This window comes from Leptidea sinapis, chromosome 9, assembly GCF_905404315.1.
Source record: "Leptidea sinapis chromosome 9, ilLepSina1.1, whole genome shotgun sequence".
Lineage (NCBI taxonomy): Eukaryota > Metazoa > Arthropoda > Insecta > Lepidoptera > Pieridae > Leptidea > Leptidea sinapis.
In genome coordinates this window covers 13660868-13682687 of record NC_066273.1, presented here as the reverse complement: position 1 = coordinate 13682687, position 21820 = coordinate 13660868, and the positions used below count along the sequence as shown (strand labels likewise).

The 21820-nt window shown below is 36.0% G+C and overlaps 1 protein-coding gene across 1 annotated transcript in view; it reads right to left on the bottom strand.

Annotated features, from left to right (window-relative positions):
- The window catches only part of LOC126966108 (uncharacterized), a 38538-nt gene extending 21508 nt beyond the window's left edge, over positions 1-17030 (bottom strand). Inside the window, exons 1-6 of the mRNA XM_050809983.1 lie at positions 17009-17030; positions 16827-16852; positions 9651-9905; positions 7531-7728; positions 3065-7376; positions 685-808 (exon numbers count right to left, since the gene is read on the bottom strand). Coding sequence (XP_050665940.1) covers positions 685-808; positions 3065-7376; positions 7531-7728; positions 9651-9905; positions 16827-16852; positions 17009-17030 — 4937 coding nt within the window. The remainder of the gene's footprint in view (positions 1-684; positions 809-3064; positions 7377-7530; positions 7729-9650; positions 9906-16826; positions 16853-17008) is intronic.
- Between the last annotated feature and the right edge of the window lie 4790 nt (positions 17031-21820).

The following is a 21820-nucleotide window of genomic DNA, read 5'->3' as shown; positions in this document are numbered from 1 at the left end:
TTCGTTTCATAGTTTTCATTCGCAGTCTTTTGTTTTACGCAGTTAGTAGACCCCACCTACAGCCTTAAAGTAATTCAAATCACTCTCAAGTGTTCCCTACCAATAAATTATATAGCATAACATAATATTATAATCTTCATGTTGTCTTAAGTTGTAATTATCTGCAGAAATAATATGTTATTGTTTGTGTAATTTATATCAGATCTTTTCACCATGACCCAAATCCTCGCGCAAACTAACCTACATTATAAATATTATTGAGAGTAACACATTAAATAGAGAGTGGTTATTTCCCGACTACAAAAGCAATCCCAAATATAAAAATATCTTCAAGTTTTCAATTGAGACTTCTTCTGGCGCAGGTAGAAAATAAATATCAGAGTTAAAGTATGAAAACAAACGATGGCAAAACGTACGAAAGAGAAAGGGTTAGTGAGGCGAGAAGAGTGAAGAAGGAGAAGAGCGTTCCCAGCCAATGTTATTGCAGGAGTACGCTCATTTGGAGGACATTTCATTAAAAAAACTTTTTCCACGAAAAGGGAAAAGTTCTACAAAACTTTTGTATCTCCTCTGCTGTTAACAGTTGGCACGCAATCTAATATACCTTACTAACTCTTAAACAAATGAGCAGGCTTAACATTTCTTCAATAGATTAATAATTTAATAGGGGCTGAAAAAACCCACCTGTAGGCATTATCGGGAAGACCACCGTTGCAACCCTCGTCGAGTTTGTCACAGTCGACGAGCTCCTGTTCCGAGAGTGATATCAGATCTCCTGTCTTGATCTTCCACTGGCCTTCGACGTTTCCTGATAAGCATGTAATAGTATGAGAACATACAAATGTCAGCTTGATGTGTTAACAAGCGCTACCAACGCCATGAACTGTCATAATATATCCCAATTAATAATTACATTAATTTAACTACTGTTAGTATTTAAATACTATTTAAAATAATTATCACTATAATTAGAAATAGCTATAATAGCATAACTATTTTACCAGTGGGAGGCTCCTTTGCACAGGATGCCGGCTAGATTATGGGTACCACAACGGCGCCTATTTCTGCCGTGAAGCAGTAATGTGTAAGCATTACTGTGTTTCGGTCTTAAGGGCGCCGTAGCTAGTGAAATTACTGGACAAATGAGACTTAAAATTGTCTTTAATTAATATGTCTCAAGGTGACGAGCGCAGTTGTAGTGCCGCTCAGAATTATTGGGGTTTTTCAATATTCCTGAGCGGCACTGCACTGTAATGGGCAGGGCGTATCAATTACCATCAGCTGTCCTGCTCGACTTGTCCCTTATTTTCATAAGAAAGGGCTTATTATATTCAGATCTTTAGTTAACTTGATTCGTGTAAGTTAGTTGGCACTACAGTTGTGCCAACCAGCAGTTGGTAGCATCATTACGGTAGACGGTCGTGCCCTATTTAAACCAGAGCGCTCAGTTCGAGGGTACATTACGGATTGTGAATTCTAAGGGGTAGCGCTGCCCTAATTGTCTTTTAATTTTTAATAATAAGTATACTGTAATTTTAAGTGTGGAAACTTTAAAATACAGATGTAACAGTTTTGTTATGTGCGTTTAAATTACCAACCCCTTCCAGACAAATATAAATAAAACAGGTGCTTATACAGAGGCGGAACCTTGTCATATTAAAATTTGCGCCACATCAGTTGGCAGTCGGCAATGCAAACGGTATTTCTGCAGTTTTTGTCTAGACATGACGCCAATGGCTCGTCACTACGTGGCGGATTGTCGCACATATAAACGCAATGATTATAACAAAATATTAAAAAGAAACTCTTATTACATCGTCTCAAACTTTATTGTCTGTGTGTTGCATGTCGCGTGGCGGTCGGGCGGCGCCTATAGTTCGCAGCAGCTGACCGTGTAGTGTATAGACTATGACTGATATATAAATGAAAAAAGTATTCGAAAGTTTTCAAATTTCATAATTTTTAAACCTTTTTAATCAATATTTTTAACCAGGGCTAAGACACAGAGTTCAATAAAAATATTAGTTGGAGACTTAGTATACTTTTATTATTTCCCATTATCATTCCAATTTTCCAAGCATAGAATTGATTGATAAAGCGATTTTTATACCCTTAATGGAATATTGTTATATAATATGTGAAAAAAAGTTTCACTTTTACCGTGGTTTCATAAAACCACACAAGCCTTTTTTTACAATTGACAATTAATTTCAATTCAATCCAAAATATTTTAAAAACGACGTCAATTCGATGCAGTTCAATAGTGTTATTTTTTTTTCAGAACGATAAAGCTACATAATTTAATGGGAGTTAGCAACTCAACGAGAAGATAGTCAATATAAAGTTGAATAAAATCATGTGCCGACAAAGGAATATTTTGACAGCCCCTACACATTTGCGACTGACAGCGCACTACACGGTCATCTGACATAATACGCGTTTCACAACTGTGTGGATTGTTGAACTGTGGTACTGCTCAGAACGTACACTACACATACCGTTAGTACTACTGCTACTAATTTAGGATCGCAGTTTATACTTTATGACCTAAAAAATATCTATGACTTAGGGCCATTTTTCACCGGGACACCACGATAGCGCAATCAGTCGCCGTTACCAACAAAATGTATAACGCCCTATAGAGGTCACCTGGTGTCCGTTGGTTGATTGAATTTAATAGCATGACCAGCTCGGACGCATTCACAGAATTTTACTGGTCGCAACACATTCACACCAAAATTCAAAGTACACAGAGATTTGAAAATGAAACGCTAAGGCTAAATAAAGATGGACAAACCATCACTGTTTCTTTTTTCTCTTGAATTTTCTTTTCCTACGTAAGTAGGAGTAGTAGTAGTATGTAAATACAGCAGTAGTGCTATCTCTTCGAGGTACATTTTGATACCGTCTCAGAGTTGTGTGGTGACTCTGGTGTCTAGTTTGGTAGACCCACCGCTACCCTACTGGTTGCGCCGCCATGGTGTCCCGATGAAATATAACCCTTAAAAACGCCATGGTATAATATTATATCGTATAAAATTATTTTTTTAAGAAAATATCATACCTGTGACACTGAACGCCCAGCAACTTCCACACGATCCTTGGTTTTTTACTTCAGTCACTGCACCAAAGTTTCTCCAATCAAACTTCTCAGGCAACTGTACACTAGGAATATCTGCTTTCTTCAATGGGATGTGGTTCGGATTTCTCAGTCTTGGATTCAATCCTAAATACTTTTTTGCAAACTCTTCAGACGATAAATCCGCAAACCTCGTCACAGCATATCTGGCCGTTCCTCTCTCTTTAATGTTCAGCTCATGAATTCTTCTTACATTATCCTTAAATATCTTGAACCTTTGAAGCATCTCGTTGTGGTCGTCAATGTAATTTGGCTTGTATGTCGTTAAAAAGTTGTAGAATAGTTCTTCAGCTTGTATATTCCGATGCGTTTCAGAATCTGTTGAGGCGATATAGTCGCATGACACGCGGTAGTTAGGAGGATGATCCGTCCACGGTCGTATCCACACGTTGACTCTACAAAACTTATTCGTTCCCAAACTTGTGTCTAACGTACAACTATCACTTATGCTCAAAGCTAAACAATTTGTGTAACCAACTTCAATTTTCATACGGTAGTGAATGCCAGCAATCGCTTGTTTTTCCATAGAGAATATCCTCACAACTTTCTGTCGATGCGGATGAGGGTACTTTGCTTCTATATGTTTCAACGCCTCGTTCGCCAGTAACATTGCATTTTCTGGGCTTTCAAACTCAATATGGGCTTCCACTGGTGTCTCATCATCCTGGCAGTTTACATCGATAAGTCTTCCATTTTCAAACCACAGTCGTTCCCAAATTGTAGCTATACAATGCCTTCGTGGCAAGTGCTCCAAGAATCCACATTGTTTTATATCATCAACCCACTCGTACTTTAAACAAGATGAAAAACCTACATCAAAGTCAATTGTGGTAACACGGCCAGAGGCTATCTTCGAGGAGTAACTGTTAATTTGTAGAAGTCTCTGCTTATATTTATGCAGGGAACTCATTTCAAGCTGTTCTATGGACTCTTTTATCATTTGTTGGATAATTATGTCATCAGCTGTTGCATTATTCGAATCGAGACTTATTGATCTTTTTTTTCGCATCAAGTTAGGAAGATCGCATTTTACTTTCAGCTTTTTAATTCGTTTACTATTTGGGGATAGCCAAATGTGAGATGTGCAAGTTTTATGAGGTCTACTAGAATCACGTACACAATCTGTGTTTGTAAGATCTATATTTTTTGTACAATTACTGAATGCTAAAAGGAATTCGAGTTTTATGGGTACTTTTGGATCTAAGCTGGGTACGAGATAAGGTTCACCATGGAAAAAAAGTTTAGTTTTGATCTTCGGAGATGATTCTAATTCTTGAACGGATACCGCAACAAATTTCTTGATATCTAATCCAGTGTAGGTCGCAAAATTCTTGTCATCATTACAAACAATATGCATTTGCTTCACAACAAGTTCATCATCAGGAGAAGGCCAAAGTCTCACGAGACATAATCTATGATTCATTCCTGATAATTCTTCACATCCGGGTAATTCAGTCTCATCCTGATGGCGCAGACAATAAGTATACGCTGTTTCAATATACATTCTAACAATGTTCACATCCATTGTTGTACTACTCTGAAATGAGTGGATGGTAACAAGTTTTTGTAAATTATTAGTATCAGCATTATCATTTATGCTTTGAATAGCACGATCAGCATAGTAAAACTTTGTGTCTTCGTCAACATAATCATCTTCTACAGCAGTTTGTCGTTTCTTTCTACGAATATTATCATCAAGATGGTTAAGGTTTTGACCATCATTGTTAGGAGTTTGGGGATTGTTTAATTTCAAAACATTTAAGTCTAAATTTTCAGCAAAGTTTCCGGTTTCTCTCTTGGGCCTCACCTCTTGAACTTTTAACTGACAATCAACATTAATTTCTCTCTTATGCAACCACACTCTCTCCCAGATTTCCGAATGGCAGGAGATGACGTCACCTTGAGGTGGGCAATCCGATGAAGCCTGCGGTCGACTGCTATTTAAATTACAATCGGTGGGCACGGCTTCAAAATCTATTTGTGTTAAAGTACCCGCCACAATTTGTGATGAAACTTTAATCACTTTAAGTACTTCATGACGTTGAGATTGTCCAGTACTCTCAACATATTTTTGCAAAGATTCTTTAGCAAAATTCATATATTTTGGATCATTCTTATCCTTTTCTTCAATTCCACCAGCGATTTGTCTTTTTTCTCGTGTTGAAAACACTTTACTGTTACATGAAACATTAAAATCTCTACCTTCTTTTAGCCATGGCCTATCCCAAATCTTTGCCCGACAAGTTTTTATTTCAGATTCATTATGTTTTTTTCCAGATATAGTGAAATCAATTCTTGTTAATGTTCCTGCAACAACTTGTACAGTTACTTTATCTACAGATAATACTTCATATTCGTAATTATTATTAGTTGAATCTAAATATTTTGAAAGAGAATCTTCTGCTAACTTTTTGTATATAGCTTCATCTGGATTCATGTTTTTTTGACCACCAACAAAATGAAGATCATCCGATGTGGACCGTTTCCGCCTGCTATATTGTTCATTTACATTAGACTTTTCACAAGTCACATTAAACTGTCTACCTTCTTCTAACCATGGTCTATCCCAGAATACTGCCTGACAAGTGCGAAGTGGTTCACCATTTATAAGCTCACAAGTATCAAGATCTTTTGACACTTCTTCAGTACAGATTGTATACCCAACAAGAAATTTTACAGTCGTTATTAATCCAGCAAATATCTGAGTTTCAATAGATTTAATTTCGACTATTCTTTGCCTGTTATTTCTGTTTGAATTCATTTCCTCTAAATAGTTTAAGGATTGATGAATCATTTCTTCAATCACAGGATCTTTTTTATGCGATGCTTTATTTTCAATTTTTTCTTTTGAAAATGTTCCATCAATTGGTCTTTCATTACAGACATAAGTTGTATTCATTTTTTTTAACCAATGTCTTTCAAGAATTATAATCTCACAAATTTTAGAACCCATGCTCTCAACCACAGAACAGTTTTCCCTTTTAAGAGATGGCATTGTTTTGTTACAATCTGTATAAACAATTTCTAGTAAAATCTTTGTTAACGTTCCAGATACCTTTTGAGTTGTGGCATCTAAAATTTGTTTAATTTTCATAGCATTAGGATACGTTGACTCAAATTCAATCATTTTTATGGCTTGGTTCGACTTTTTGAGAAGCAACCGGTCATTCAAAGGTATATCAACGATTTCATTTTTAACGGTACTTTGCTTAGGGTCATCATAACAAAAAGCACTGAGTATACGTGGTGGATTATCAGTAAAAGTTTCAATGACACCGTTACAAATCTTTGTCTCTTTAAATTTATTTTCACAATATGCCTTATCACATGGAACATTAACACGAGTTTGAATGTAAAAGAAATGTTGGTGATTTTGTATTTCTTCTTCTGCAGTAATAACTTCCACCAGTTGACGGTTTTTTGTTTCCAAATCCATTTCGTTCAAGTACTCTACAATATTTTTAGCAAATGAATAGATTTTCTTAGCATTTTGTAAGTTTTTTTTTAATTGATAATACTTTTCAGCCATTGAAAACACTTTTAATTCCCTGTTATAACTTCTTTTGTTTCTTTGAAAATCAGTTGATAATTTAAACTCATATCCAGATGCATCGAACATTTTTAGCAAGTCATCAATAGCCTGCTTCTTTTTATCAGTCAAAGAGGACTTTCCTGTAACAATCTCGCCCTTAGGTTGAACTAAATTGTCATTATTACTTTTTTCTGAATAAAGTTTTTCTACGTATTCGGGTCTATTATTTCCTTGTAATGTATTTAAATTATTATCCAAGGGTTCTGATGATGGCTTCGAGTTTGTACTCAATACAATTTGATCCTCAATATTCTTTATTTCCTCCGCAGTAAGATCTCTTTGTATTTTTATAGCGGTGTCAACGTTGTAAGCAGTTTTAATTATTTCATCAGATGTTATGCCAGCTTGAGTAACGAAATCGCTTATATTTCCTGTTTTGGAATGTTCATCAGTTATCTTAACATTCAAATTCTCGTCACCTTCCAAATTTTGTGTCAGTTCACCATCATCACCGAATAACCATTGGTCTGTGCAATTATTTGAAACAATAGCCCTATGCTTTGAGCCATCTGGTAACTTAATCCAAGATTTTTCCAAAATGGATACTTTACAAGCTCTTGTTTCAATACACGTTTCAGTGTCAAGTGAAGTACAATTATTAAAAGTGACCTTTAAAGTAAGCATATACTTGACACCGGATACGATCTGTAAAAATTACTCATTATTTTTTGTTTCTTTTAATGATAAAAAGTGACGAGACAAGCAAGAGTTATTAGAGCGTGCTACGCCGTGCCCAATATGTATGTACATAAGTATACCTTACATTGGGATTTACAGATTTTACAATTTTTCGACTTACCTGAACTTGTCTTTCCACATCGAGTATTGCATCAAGACCGTGTTTCACATTTGGATCGTGTCTGTTTAGATGCCTTATCGCTAACTCTGCAAGTTGCCGCACACCCGGTGCTTCTACACTAACATGATCAGCACATCCAAAACAGGACGAGTTCAAGAATCGTTTTGGTATTGCAAAGAACTGTTCTCCCGAAGTTACCTAAAATATGGCTTAGATTAAATCTTAATTGCTATTTTCAATATAGTATGTTTATTATCAGCATCCACTCCAGAAATCAATCTTCTTCTTGTATATAAATTATTTTTATTTTACTAACGCTTGTCTAATGTGTTGTAGTATAGTATACGTATTGGGGATGGATAGATAGATAGGCCGTTTTGGAAAAGTCCAAATTATACATCACTTATAGAACGTCAAAATTTATCATCCATTCGAAAAGATATGCCTCATACCTGACAAGAATGGGCGCAAGAAAATCTACAGGATTTTTTTAAATAAAAATACATTACTGATAAATTAGTTAACTAAATAGCCTGGGGATGATCGCTCCATTCCAAAGCTGTGGTAGAAAAATATCATTTATAATAAAAGGCCGAGTGTCCACCTGCAAGACAACTTCCGCGAGAAATGTCCAACAGTCTGTCTGACAGCAGCTTGCAAGTGTAAACCCCGTTGTAAGTGCTCTCGCAACAGTTTATCAAGTGCTACCTGCGAGTAGTTGCGAAAGCCTGTCTAAACATGTCTGCATCGACTCGCGACAGATCTCGCTGCTTAATGATCTAGTTCCGTATATCTCGCAGCAAGTATTGCCCGCACAGCTTGTGTTTTTGTTTCAATTTAAAATAATGAGTCAACGACATAGTCGTGAATGGAATCGTGAAGAAACTATAAAGTTAATAGGATTTTATGAGTGCAATCCTTCTTTGTGACACTAACGGCATGCGGATTATTAAAACCGAATTATAAATAGCTCTGTGCTTAATTCCATGAAAATGCTGAAATGTGTCTTGTGACTTGTTTTTTTTTATTACGTCACCAAGCGTCATACGAATAAAATTGATATATTGTTGACCATCTTCCAGTTGTACTTCACGTAATAAATTATGGTAAACACCAGCTTCACATCTCGTAGAAATCCATTCTCGAACCCAAAATTGATCTTTTTTTCTTATTCAACAACAAAATTATTAATGCAGCTGCGGCCTAAGGCCACAATTCCACCTGCAAGCAAACTCGCGGAAGTCTTGCATGAGTTCTTCCAATAGTGTTTACACACTACACAGGGGTATAAATGAGAACTTTTTAATCAATCGACCGTTCGACTTTGTTTATAATTAAAAATGGGAAGTTATTTTATATCTTGTTGTTTTTTATAGTTATGATCGTCAAATAACAAAAGTTGGAAGCATTCCACACGGAAAATAAACAAATACGTTGTGTCCAAATAACTGTAATTGATGGATATGATGCATACTTTGCTTTCATGTTTTCACAGTTTGGTATTTCGAATCAATAACAACAAATGCAGAAATACTGTAAGTTGTACACTTGTACAGTTTATTTTAGTATTTTGAGGTCGGGCAGAACGATTTTACGAGCGTCTTTTGTAAGTAGCGTGGACAGATCGACAAAAGTATCGTAAAAAATACATATTTGCTGAAAAACTTACATTATTAGGACTAGATACGTTAGTAATACTATTTACTGGTCTATATTGGCTTTTTTTATGATAAAAGGAGGACTAACGAGCGTACGGGTCACCTGGTGTTAAGTGATCACCGCCGCTCACATTCTCTTGCAATACAAGAGGAATCCCAGAAACGTCGTCGGCCTTTAAGGAAGGTGTATGCGCTCTTTTTGAAGGTACCCATGCCGTATCGTCCCGGAAACACCGCACATGGAAGCTCATTCCACAGCTTTGTAATACGTGGAAGAAAGCTCCTTGAAAACCGCACTGTGGAGGTAGGTGGGCACATCCAGATGGTGGGGATGATATATTTGGTTTGATATATATGGGGATGTTTATTTTGTTATTATTGGCTTATATTATTATGTAGTAAATTAGCAACTTGACTTTTTTGGGTAATGATAAACTAGGCATAATAATAATAAAGACATACGCCGCCAGTTTGCTCTTCATTATCAAGATGTATAGGTTCATGTTTGGTCTCCGTCTCAATGGTCAGATCTTCCTGTGTGACATCCACCAAATTCTCGGTAGTAGCCTCTTTAATCACCTCCTGGCATTGTGGTTGGCCCTCTACAGATATTCCACCTTCAAGGAGGTCCACTACGTTCGCAACACATTTTGCAGTCACTGTTTCTGCCTCATCGCTGCCTTTTAATAGTGCTTCTATATGTATTAGGTTGTCATCCTAAAAAATATAAAAGGCAATTATTTATACCTTGAATATAAATCTATAAGCAAAATAAAGTTGTGTAGGCTGCCACCTAAGACTGCAATAGACCAAATAAAGAAAATATGATGAACAATTAAAAAGAAATGTTTAATGTCACCAATACAATACTGTTAACTTGCTTTTAACACCACAGATTCTGTCACTATTAATAAATTAATATTGTGAGTGATTGCTAATTATCTACCTTTTCTAATGTCGTTCTATACATATGGACATAATATCATTCGAAGTCTGATAACAGAACGGCAAAAGTGTGCTTAAAGACAATGTAAGTACACTTTTCTGCTTAGACGTGTGTAACTGTGTGTCAATCAACAAGCCTAAGTGTGCTTTAAAAATTGCTTAAATAATACACTAACGATAATAAAAAGTAGTAGGTAAGTAAATTAGGTTATTTTATTTATATGTATAAGATTGATATGCAAAAAGCGGAAAAAAATTAATAAAACTAATATTTTTTCATTAAATATGGTACAATTATTGACTAGTCCCCAGACAAGACACGCTTGTCAGAATGGGACAGATCAAAGGACACAGTCAGAAATTAAAACAATCGAGTCGCTCTTTTTAACCGACTTCAAAAAAGAAGGGGGTTCTCAATTCGTCGGTATGTTTTTTTTATGTTTGTTACTTCAGAACTTTCGACTGGGTGAACCTATTTTGATAATTCGTATATATTTAGTAATAATAATTATTTTCTTAATTTAAAGCTGGTACTTCCCGTGTGGTCCTATTGCAATTTGGTCCAGATCTGTCAATGGCAACCGATGAGAAAACCATAAAAGTCTTAAATTTGCTATAAGTATGTGCGCAACAAATTCACGAATAACTCGATATCGCGCCAACCGATTTCGATAATTCTTTTTTAATTGGAAAGGATATACTTTGAAGGTAGTTTGGTGAGAGTTTAGTTAGGTTCTGCTTTTGGGATCCATGATCTAATTCTAAAAACGATTATTGTTATTTTTGGGGTCGGTGTCAGCCAAGGTAGCCTACCTTGGCTGACACCGACCTGTAACTACATACATTGTTATAGGTGAAATGTGCTTGAGTCGCACGCGCTACGTGAGGAGGCGAGAGGCGAGAACGGGGCCGCGGCGAGAGGACGCCGATTCAAAAATAACAATAATCGTTACCAGAATTAGCTGTCTTAATTAAATTGTATAAAAATACGCAATTATTTTATACTTTTTTTTATTATATCTGTTGTTTTGGAATAGTATTTTTGAAGTAGGTCGTTTCGTATTTGTTAAACTTTTTTTTAAAGGCCTAGTTAACAATGATTACCAATATTGTATTTTGTGTAATGTGAACGGCTTATAAGAACATGAACACTTACATACTAGTGCTATTTACACGTTAAGTTACTATTTACACGGAAGTATCGCTACCTAGTGATAATTGATACTTATTTACATCGCAAATATGTAAACGCTAATATTTTTCAGCTTTCCCGTTCACGAGATAATGAAAGAGAATTGGCGCCAGTTGGTAGCAAGATAGAGATATGAAGAAATTTACAAACCAAATAAGCATATTTATATATCACCACTAAAGGATTTTAGTTTTTTGGAATTAACCACATTTAATATTAAACAAAAGCTGTCACACAAATATATGTTGTGCCTGCTTACACTACGTATACCAAAAAGATACCCTCGAAAAAATATCTAAGTCTAAAAGACAAATTTTATTCAATTCAAGGAACTTAACATTTTAATAGCCAGTTTAACTGTTTATTTTATGTAAATAAAAATATTATATTTGAGTATGTATTAGTTTCTCTCAATAAAGGTTACCTTATCTTAATTCAAATTGCTTTAGAACGTAAAGAAGTAATAAATATAAACAAAAGCCAATAAATAAACATACAAACTTTTCCCGTTATAATATGAGTGTGATTTTTGATAAAAAACGTAAAAAACCTCCGACTGAACAGATCTTTATCGGAAAATAGGGACAGACTGACGAACGTAAAACTTATACCAACCCTCTTTTTCGTCTGGGTTTAAAAAAATACCTAACTGCTACTCCACTGACGTCACTTGATATCTCCACTGATACCACCACCTTGAGACGGCGCAGCCGGCCTTGTGTTTCCTTAATGAGACGCAGATATCTCGACCTAGCGATACGTCATATTTAACGTACCCCGGGTACAAAATTGAGCACAATTTTTTGCCTCATGCCGGGGTATGTGTGTTCGTTAGGGAGGATATCTGCTGTCGCCGTCTCGGCAATTTTGAAGGTAGGGACCTGTCCACTCTTTGGCTCCGCGTAGATTTAGAGGACCGCGTCCGCATCTATGCGTGTGTCTACAGGTCCCATAGTGGGAACGCAGAAACCGATCATCTCATGGGCTGCGTTCAAGCGGCAATTGACGGCGTACTTGCACAGATCCCCTCCGCTGAAATCGTAGTCTTGGGTAATTTCAACGGGCACAATGCCGAATGGCTTGGATCACGTACCACAGACTACGCAGGGCGATCTGTGCATAATTTTGCATTGGCGTATGGTCTGGTCCCAATTGGTTGAGTCGCCAACGCCGCTCCCGGATGTGGATAGCCACATGCCGTCCTTATTGGATCTTCTGCTGACTACACATCCCGATGGTTACCAGGTCTTTGTCGACGCCCCTCTCGGAACGTCCGACCATTGCCTGGTCAGGAGTGTAGTGCCTATCCGACGCCAACGTCGCAGACCACCAGCGACCCGCCGCGTTTGGCAATACAAGTCAGCAGATTGGGATAGGATGCGTTCCTTTTTTGCATCCTACCCTTGGGGCAGTGTTTGTTTCCCTTCGCATGATCCTAGTGCCTGCGCCGTTGCAGTAGCCGATGTGATACTACAGGGTATGGATATTTTTATACCAAACTCTGTAGTACCCATCGGTGGCAGATCACAGCCCTGGTTCGATGCGTCAGTTAAAGCAGCATCTGACTGCAAAAAACAGGCGTATCAAACTTGGGTTGCGGCGCTGGGCACAAAGGATCCGAACTGCACAGTTCTTAAGAGGAAATACAACCGTGCCCCCAGATTTTTAAAGCGGCAAATCGCCCGTGCAAAGTCAAAACACGTCGTCAAAATCGGCGAGCAGCTTTCCAGTTATCCGACCGGAACACGCAAGTTCTGGTCGTTATCGAAAGCTGCTCTTGGTAACTTCAGCCAGCCGTCCATAACGCAGTTGCACATGAGGAATGACACCCTGGCCCATACGGCAAAAGAGAAAGCCGATCTCTTGTGCACTCTTTTCGCCTCCAACTCGACTCTTGACGACAACGGAAAAACACCGCCGACCATCCCGCGGCGTCAGAGCTCTATGCCTGAAGTACAGTTCAGACAGAAAACTGTTAGGCGAGCTCTGTTTTCGTTGGACGTCAGAAAGTCGAGCGGGCCGGATGGCATTACTCCAATCGTGCTTAGAACGTGTGCCCATGAGTTGACGCCGGTGCTAACGCGTTTATTCCGGCACTCTTATTCTAAAGGCGTAGTCCCTGACTCATGGAAGTCTGCCCTTGTCCATCCGATCCAAAAAAAAGGAGACAGTTCGGATCCGGCAAACTGCAGGCCTATTGCTATTACCTCCCTGCTCTCCAAAATCATGGAGAGCATAATTAGCCGTCAGCTCTTGGTATACCTAGAGGGTCACCAGATGATCAACGGCCGACAATACGGGTTTCGCCATGGTCGGTCGGCAGGTGATCTTCTGGTATACCTGACACATAGATGGGCTGCGGCTATTGAAAGCAAGGGGGAAGGCCTGGCAGTTAGCCTGGATACAGCGAAGGCCTTTGATCGTGTATGGCACAAGGCGCTCCTCTCCAAACTTCCATCATTTGGGCTTCCCGAGAGCAAGTGGACCTCCAGCTTCCTCACTGGGCGTATCATACAGGTCGTTGTCGACGGATATTGCTCGAACCCGAAGCCCGTGAATGCTGGAGTGCCCCAAGGCTGTGTGCTGTCACCCACGCTGTTTCTTCTGCATATCAATGTTATGTTGGACACCTCCAACATTCTTTGCTATGCAGACGACAGCACTGGTGATGCCATATACACGGGCCATGCAGGTCTCTCTCGGGAAATCGTCGACCAGTGCCGGGAGAAACTTGTGTCTTCTATCGAGTCCTCTCTTGAGAAGGTCATAGAATGGGGAAAATTGAACCTTGTCCAATTTAACCCCCAGAAGACTCAAGTTTGCGCGTTTACCACTAAAAAAACCCCATTTGTCGTATCACCGCTCTTCAAAAACACTTCCCTCAAAGCCTCGCCTAGTATCGGAATACTGGGTCTCGAAATCTCGAGCGATTGCCAATTTCGTGGTCATCTGCCAAGGCAAAGCCAAATTGGCTTCAAAGAAACTGGGCGTCATTAATAGAGCACGGCAATACTTCAAGCCGGCCCACATACTAGCGCTCTACAAAGCGGAGGTCCGGCCACACATGGAGTATTGCTGTCATCTCTGGTCTGGCGCACCCCAGTATCAGCTCGATCCATTTGACCGCGTGCAACGCAGAGCAGCTCGAATTGTCGGGGACCCAGTGCTCTGTGAACAAAATTTATGTTTGCAAATGTGGACCATTGTTGAGTAAGAATTTAATAAACCTTCCTATCAACTAGAAAAACAAATATAAAGTAATAATCCAATGCAATTCAAATATTTTTCTATTGCGGAAAAACTATCAACCATTCAAATGGCTTAATGGAAAACATATAATCAGGTATTTTATCAACTGCAGCCCGCGGTACAAAGTAATAATTTAGCTGAACATATTTAAAAAAAATTAGGGTTTATCACATTAATTAATTAAGAATTTTAAAAAATCCGCAAGTTTTAATATTTAAAAAATTAATGAAACATTTATGCTTTCACACAGATTAACAAAGATACTCAGATGAAGTAATCGAAACAAGCAAGGTGAAGTCATGAAATATTATGTGTATAGTTTCATTGTAGTAGTAGTAGTAATGTTGCTAGATGGCGCTTAGGGTGAAAATTATCAATAATTTCAGGAACTGTTGTCTCACAATATTAGAACACAAGTATTATTTTATTATTTAGAATAGTGGTTACCAAACAAAATCATAATAATAATACAAGTAAAATGGAATATTTACACCTGATTATGTAAGTATCTATTTAATTTAGGTCTATTTAAGAAACAACACTCATTATTGTCTTTATTAATATCATATACTTAAACGATCAATTCTTGTATAGATATAAATTTTACATAGATATTTAGTTTGAACTTAGCACTATCACGAAAATGGAATAGATTAAATTTTGTATTGAAATTTAATTTTGTAGTATGATGAGGGGATTTTGAAGTGAAATTTCTTTGTGCACATAAGGGTAAATTTTTTATGGATGAAACGAAATAAAGTGAAACAAATATGTGGGACGTTTTTATCCAAGAAGAGGGAGAGATCAATCGAGAGAGAGAGAGTGAGAAAGGCAATGAACATATCATGAAGCACATAGCCATGGAGCCAGTGAGAGAGAACTTTCTTGTACTACAGAAAACACAGATCTTTTTAATTTATTTACATAATTATTAGCTTGTTTGTATTAATATGCAGGAGAATTTTGACTTTTTAGACACTGTCATTATAGACCAAACAACATTTTGAATTATTAGTAAATAAATTACACATTAAGTATTTGAAATATTTATTGCCACTCACTTCTAATAAATTTATGAAGTGAATTATTGTAATATAATATATTAACTCTTTATTATTTTATTTAAGAGATATTGATCACTCGTAAGAGGAGTGAAGAACAAGATAATAATACAGATAACAATGGCCTCTGCCATAGACCAGACCTCTGTCTGTGATAGTGAGATCACTGTAATTAAAAACATTAATAAGTATAATTTAAGTAATATAAATATAAAGCACAGCCGTAATGGGAATTTATATATTACCATCTTACTATATATAAATTACCTGACACATTGTTTGTCCTTGATGGACAACTAATGAATGGATTTTAATGGGGATTACTTCATGGAGTGCCATTTAGTCCAACTTGAGAGATAGGATAGTTTTTATTTCAATTTGGGACCCATAACTATTTTTATTTCTAATATTTGTTTTGTATGGAAATATTTTCTGTGAGACTATTTATTGAAGCACGGTTTGACAGTTCTGCTGTGAAACAATTTCATTATAACAACAAGGAGCATATGTTACGAAATACATAATTCTTGATGTTATGAAATGATGTTATGAATTATTGACAAATACATTAAAAACAGTATTTTTTTATTATCTTCGGAACAATGCCTGTCGGGTCAGCTAGTAATATTTATAAATAAAACTATTTAAATTTTATACCAAATAGAACTTTAGGTCAGTTATTGAATCTACCTACCCATTTGAAAAATATGCCTCAGACCTGAGAATTTGTTAAAAACTCAGTTTTTTTAAATAAATTTGCATTACAAATGTTATTTCCATTAAATTTACTATATGATCCCTCCATTCCCAAGATTTATTTACCAATAATTATATTAAAAAGTAATAATAAACAAAAATTTCTTTGAAGTGAAATAATATCAAAATAAGAATGAAAATTTAAATAATAAATACATTTCTAGGAATTCCTGAAGGACTACTCTTGATAGTAATAAAGATGTATATACTTACGATTTTATGCGCAATTTGTAGGCTACCTCCATCATATACATATGGATGATTAGGAAGATTATTTAAAAATTCAATAAACCCATTTAATAATCTTTCCTTTTTCTCACTACTTATATCCGCAAAACAACTACTAACAATAGCAGAGGAGATAATGAAAACCGTAATTAACTTATTCATAATGAAGCTTATTAGAGATCATAGCAGCATTAAATTAAAACTAACACGAATAGTGACGATTTTACCACAATCTGAAAAGAAACAACGGATAGCAATTAAATTTTTAATATCATTTAATAAATATGACCACAAGATTTTTTACTGTTGATTATAATTGTTTGTACACACTTCACTCAAACCGTAACGATTACCTATGTTTGAAACAATGTGGTTTGCATATTACGCACTAGCCACTAATATAACATGCATGACGCATGTAAATTGTAAATGAATTATGAAATTGTAAATTATTTATTTTCTGAATCACTGCGCTCGCTCATAAAATATAATAAATAAACATTAGAACCAAAGAGAATATAAGCACTTAATGGAACTGTCACTTGTCACAGAATAATAATTATCCTAGCGGACACAGTCTACATTCACACTTGAGCTTCACTGAAGAATGTCATTTGTCAAGCTATACTTATCATTTAATTAGTTCAAATATTATTTTAATCTATCATAGAGGTCTTACTCATAGAAGAAGAAATTAGTGACTTTTGGTTACTATGACTACAAAGCAGTTATTACGTTGTCATGCTTATAAAAAATTGTAATTAATTTATAAAGTTGTTTTCTTATATTAAATTATGGTGAATGCACTGATTTGCTCATAGTCTACTGCTGATACTCTACTCTATCTCATATAACAGGTTATGGGCCCAGAAACGGAAATAAAAGAGAAAAAAGAGTAATCACGTGCACATAGAACAATTGAAAAGAGAAAACTACGATACATGGAGGATCCATGCAAAAGCTGTACTATTAAAACTTGGCCTTTGGAGCTATGTTTCAAATAAAATTAAGAGACCAACGCGAGAAGGTGATGCATTGAATGACTATATGGAAAAAGATGAGTTAGCATTAGCCGAGCTATTTCTCATAATATCACCGGGCGAATTAAAACAAGTTAAAAATTGTCGAACAAGTAAAGATGTCTGGGATACGCTAGAAAGCATATATTATAGCAAAGGTCCTGCAAGAAAAGCAAGCCTATTAAAAGAGTTGATATTGAAGAAGATGCAAGATGGTGATAATATTGTCAATCACTTGAATAAATTTATGGATATCGTCGATAAACTAGCAGATATGGACATACCAATTAATAAAGATCTTCTTAGTATTATGATGCTTTACAGCTTACCTCAATCTTTTGAAAATTTTAGAATTGCAATAGAATCCTGGGATGATCTACCAGATCCAGACAACTTGAAAATAAAGATAATTGAAGAAGCTGAGGCAAGAAAAAATATAGCTAGTACAAGTGAACAAAACTCTGAACAAGAGGCGCTGTATAGTAGACAGCGTGGCAAAAATAAAAAACTTTATTGTTAAATGTTTTAAATGCAAAAAGAAAGGACACAATGCTCATGAATGCTGGTCAAAAGTGGACCGAGTTAATAAAAATAATGCAAGTCTATGTTGCTTAGAAGAAACATGCCTAAATACGTGTCTGATAATAAAGAAAAAATTAAGAAATGGTGTCTTGACAGCAGATGTACGTCACATATGAGTCATGAATTGAAAAGATTCATTAATATGGACAAAGCTGATAACAAAACGTTAAGGTTAGCATCAGAAAACTGTCTTGCACAAATCGAAGGACGAGGTCCAGCAAAACTTTACACCTATAAAATACCAAATCTGAAACTAACTGAAGCATTGTACGTACCATCGCTGACTACAAATCTAATGTCAGTTGGAAAAATAACAGACAAAGGTGGAACAGTTTTATTTAAACAAAAAAATGCTACCGTGATGCGAAACCATAAAATTCTGTTAAAAGCAGAGAGACATTCAGACGGTTTGTACTACGTTAAAGAAAAAATAGAAGAGAAAGCTAATTACTGCGAAGCAAGCAAAATGCAGCAATGGCATAGAAAGTTAGCACATCTAAATGAAGGACAAATGAGAATAGCACTTGATAAGAAAATTATGGAAGGCTTAGAATTCAATAAAAGTGACACAGTTAAAGACTGTGAAGTCTGTGCTAAGGGCAAAGCAACAAAACTACCGTTTAATGCACCTAAAAATGAGCAACGTACAAATGAAAGATTAGAAATTGTGCATACTGATGTATGTGGTCCCATGAGGCAGCCATCGAAAGGGGGTTCCAAATACTTCATCACATTTACAGATGATTATTCAAGATATACAAGAGAATATACAAAGAAAACTAAGGATGAAACTCTATCAAAATTTAAGGAATTCAAAAATGAGGCTGAAAGATTTACCAAAAAGAAGATAGTATGCTTACAAAGTGACAATGGGACAGAATATATTAACAATAATTTTGACAAATATTTGAAGGAGAATGGCATCAAAAGGAGACTCTCCGCACCATACACGCCAGAACAGAATGGCTTAGCAGAAAGAAAAAATAGGACATTGCTTGATAAAGCTAGATGTATGTTGATAGACGCCAATATGAAAGAAGTTTTTTGGGCTGAAGCTATTAATACAGCTAACTACGTCGCAAACCGTAGTCCTTGCACAAGTATTGATAACGCGACTCCATTTGAAAAATGGGTAAAGAGAGTTCCGTCAGTAAGATATTTTCACATATTCGGAACTAAGGCGTTTGTACATAAAAATGGAAAGAAATATGGAAAATTTGAAGCCAGAGCGACACCTGGAATTTTTGTAGGATATTCGGAAAATCACAAGGCATACCGGATTTTCAACCCAAAAACAGACCAGGTAATGATTAGCCGAGATGTCAAAATACTGGACAAAATGTTTTATGAAAACGAGATCAAAGGAGCACAAAAACAAGATGTAGTTAATAAAAAGGAAATAGAAATTATATTTTCTCCTGAAAAAGAAAATGTAGAAGATAATAAAGATTTGAAAGAACATGAAATTGATGAAACTGACCAGGAATTGAACAATGATGAAATATTTGTTGACGCAAATACAGAAACAGATGAAATAGATCCGACTAGTTCTACTGATAAAAGACAGAGAAAACCACCAGCATGGCATCAAGATTATGAGATGGATGCTGAACAATCATTCCTCTGTGAAATAGACGAGAACATGGATGAATGGGAAGATGCAATAATAAGCGAGATTGAATCTCATCTTAAAAATAATACTATGAAAATTGTACACAGGAACGAAAGCAAAAATTTGATTGATTACTATCAAATGATTTTAAAATATAAATATAATGCAATTGGAGAAATAGATAGACGAAAAGCACGATTTGTGGCGCGTGGGTTTAATCAGAAAGAAGGAATTGATTACACTGAAACATTTGCACCTGTTGCAAAAATGAGTACTCTTAGAATACTTATTGCACATTCAATTGAAAATAAATTTAAGTTATCCCAACTAGACGTGTGTACTGCATTTTTAAACGGCGATTTAGATGAACAAATTTATATGAAGAAGCCGAAAAATCTGGATAAATATTTAAAATACATAATTACACATGGAAAAGACATAGAGTTGATTAAAAAAGCAAAAGAAATGCTTTTAGATATAAATAGATATAAAAATAATGGGATATGTCAACTAAACAAAGCCATATATGGTTTGAAACAAGCAGGAAGACAATGGTTCTTAAAGTTACATGAGAAATTGTTGGAAATCGGATTTAAGAATTCTTCAGCGGATCCTTGCTTGTATATATTAGAAAAAGGAGGAGAAAAGCTGTTTGCAAACATTTATGTGGATGACTTAATACTAGCATATAAATCAGAAATGTTGTTACGAGAAGTCAAAACAAAACTGCAAAAAGTTTTTAAGTTACGAGATATGGGTTCACTCCATCATTGCCTGGGCATACAATTCACCCATGTAGAAATAACATTGTCACAGGAGAATTATATTGAAAATTTAATAAATAAGTTCAACATGGCTGAATGTAAGCCAGTGTCAACTCCCATGGAGACTGGTCTGAAACTGGAGAAGGGTAATGGACTCACAGAGATGGAGAATATACCATACCAAATGTTAATTAGATCTCTAATGTACCTCGCTGTAGCCACAAGACCAGATATAATGTTTGCTGTTAGTTATTTGAGCCAATATAATACATGTTTTGATAATACACATTGGCAAGCTGCAAAAAGGTTGATTCGTTATTTAAAAGGAACGAAGAATGTAACCATCAGATATAAACAATCAGGAATGGCACTAACAGGCATGGGTGACGCTGACTGGGCGGCATGTACCGTTGACCGTCGTTCATATACCGGTTATATTTTTAAGTATGGTGGTGGCCTTATCAGTTATGCATCAAAGAAACAAAGAACAGTGGCTTTGTCAACAGCAGAAGCCGAATATATGGCGATGACAGAAGCAACGAAGGAAGCTTTACACTTGAAATATCTGTTGGAAGATATTGGAGTTTTTCAACAAACTGTTACGATCTATAATGATGATTTGGCTGCACAGATGTTAGCAAACAATCAAATGACTGGTAAGAGATCGAAACATATCAGCATAAAGGAACATTTTATACGGGATTGTGTCCAGAAGAAATTAGTGACCATCCGTTACAAAGACACAGAGCATATGGAGGCAGACCTTTTTACAAAGGCATTACCACAACCAAGATTGTTAAAGCTTCTAAAGATGATAGGCGTCACTCAGACCTGAAGGTCATCGTGAGGGGGAGTATCATAGAGGTCTTACTCATAGAAGAAGAAATTAGTGACTTTTGGTTACTATGACTACAAAGCAGTTATTACGTTGTCATGCTTATAAAAAGTTGTAATTAATTTATAAAGTTGTTTTCTTATATTAAATAATGGTGAATGCACTGATTTGCTCATAGTCTACTGCTGATACTCTACTCTATCTCATATAACATAATCTTTACATATTATTATTTATTATATCATAAATAGTTTCTCCTTTTATCTGAATAGTACCTAAATATTGTATAAAAAAATGCAATTAATACGCTCGAAATATAAATTAACGAAACATAAACAGACTTGCAGGTATATATTGCTAGATATTATATTTTCGGTGATTAGTAATAT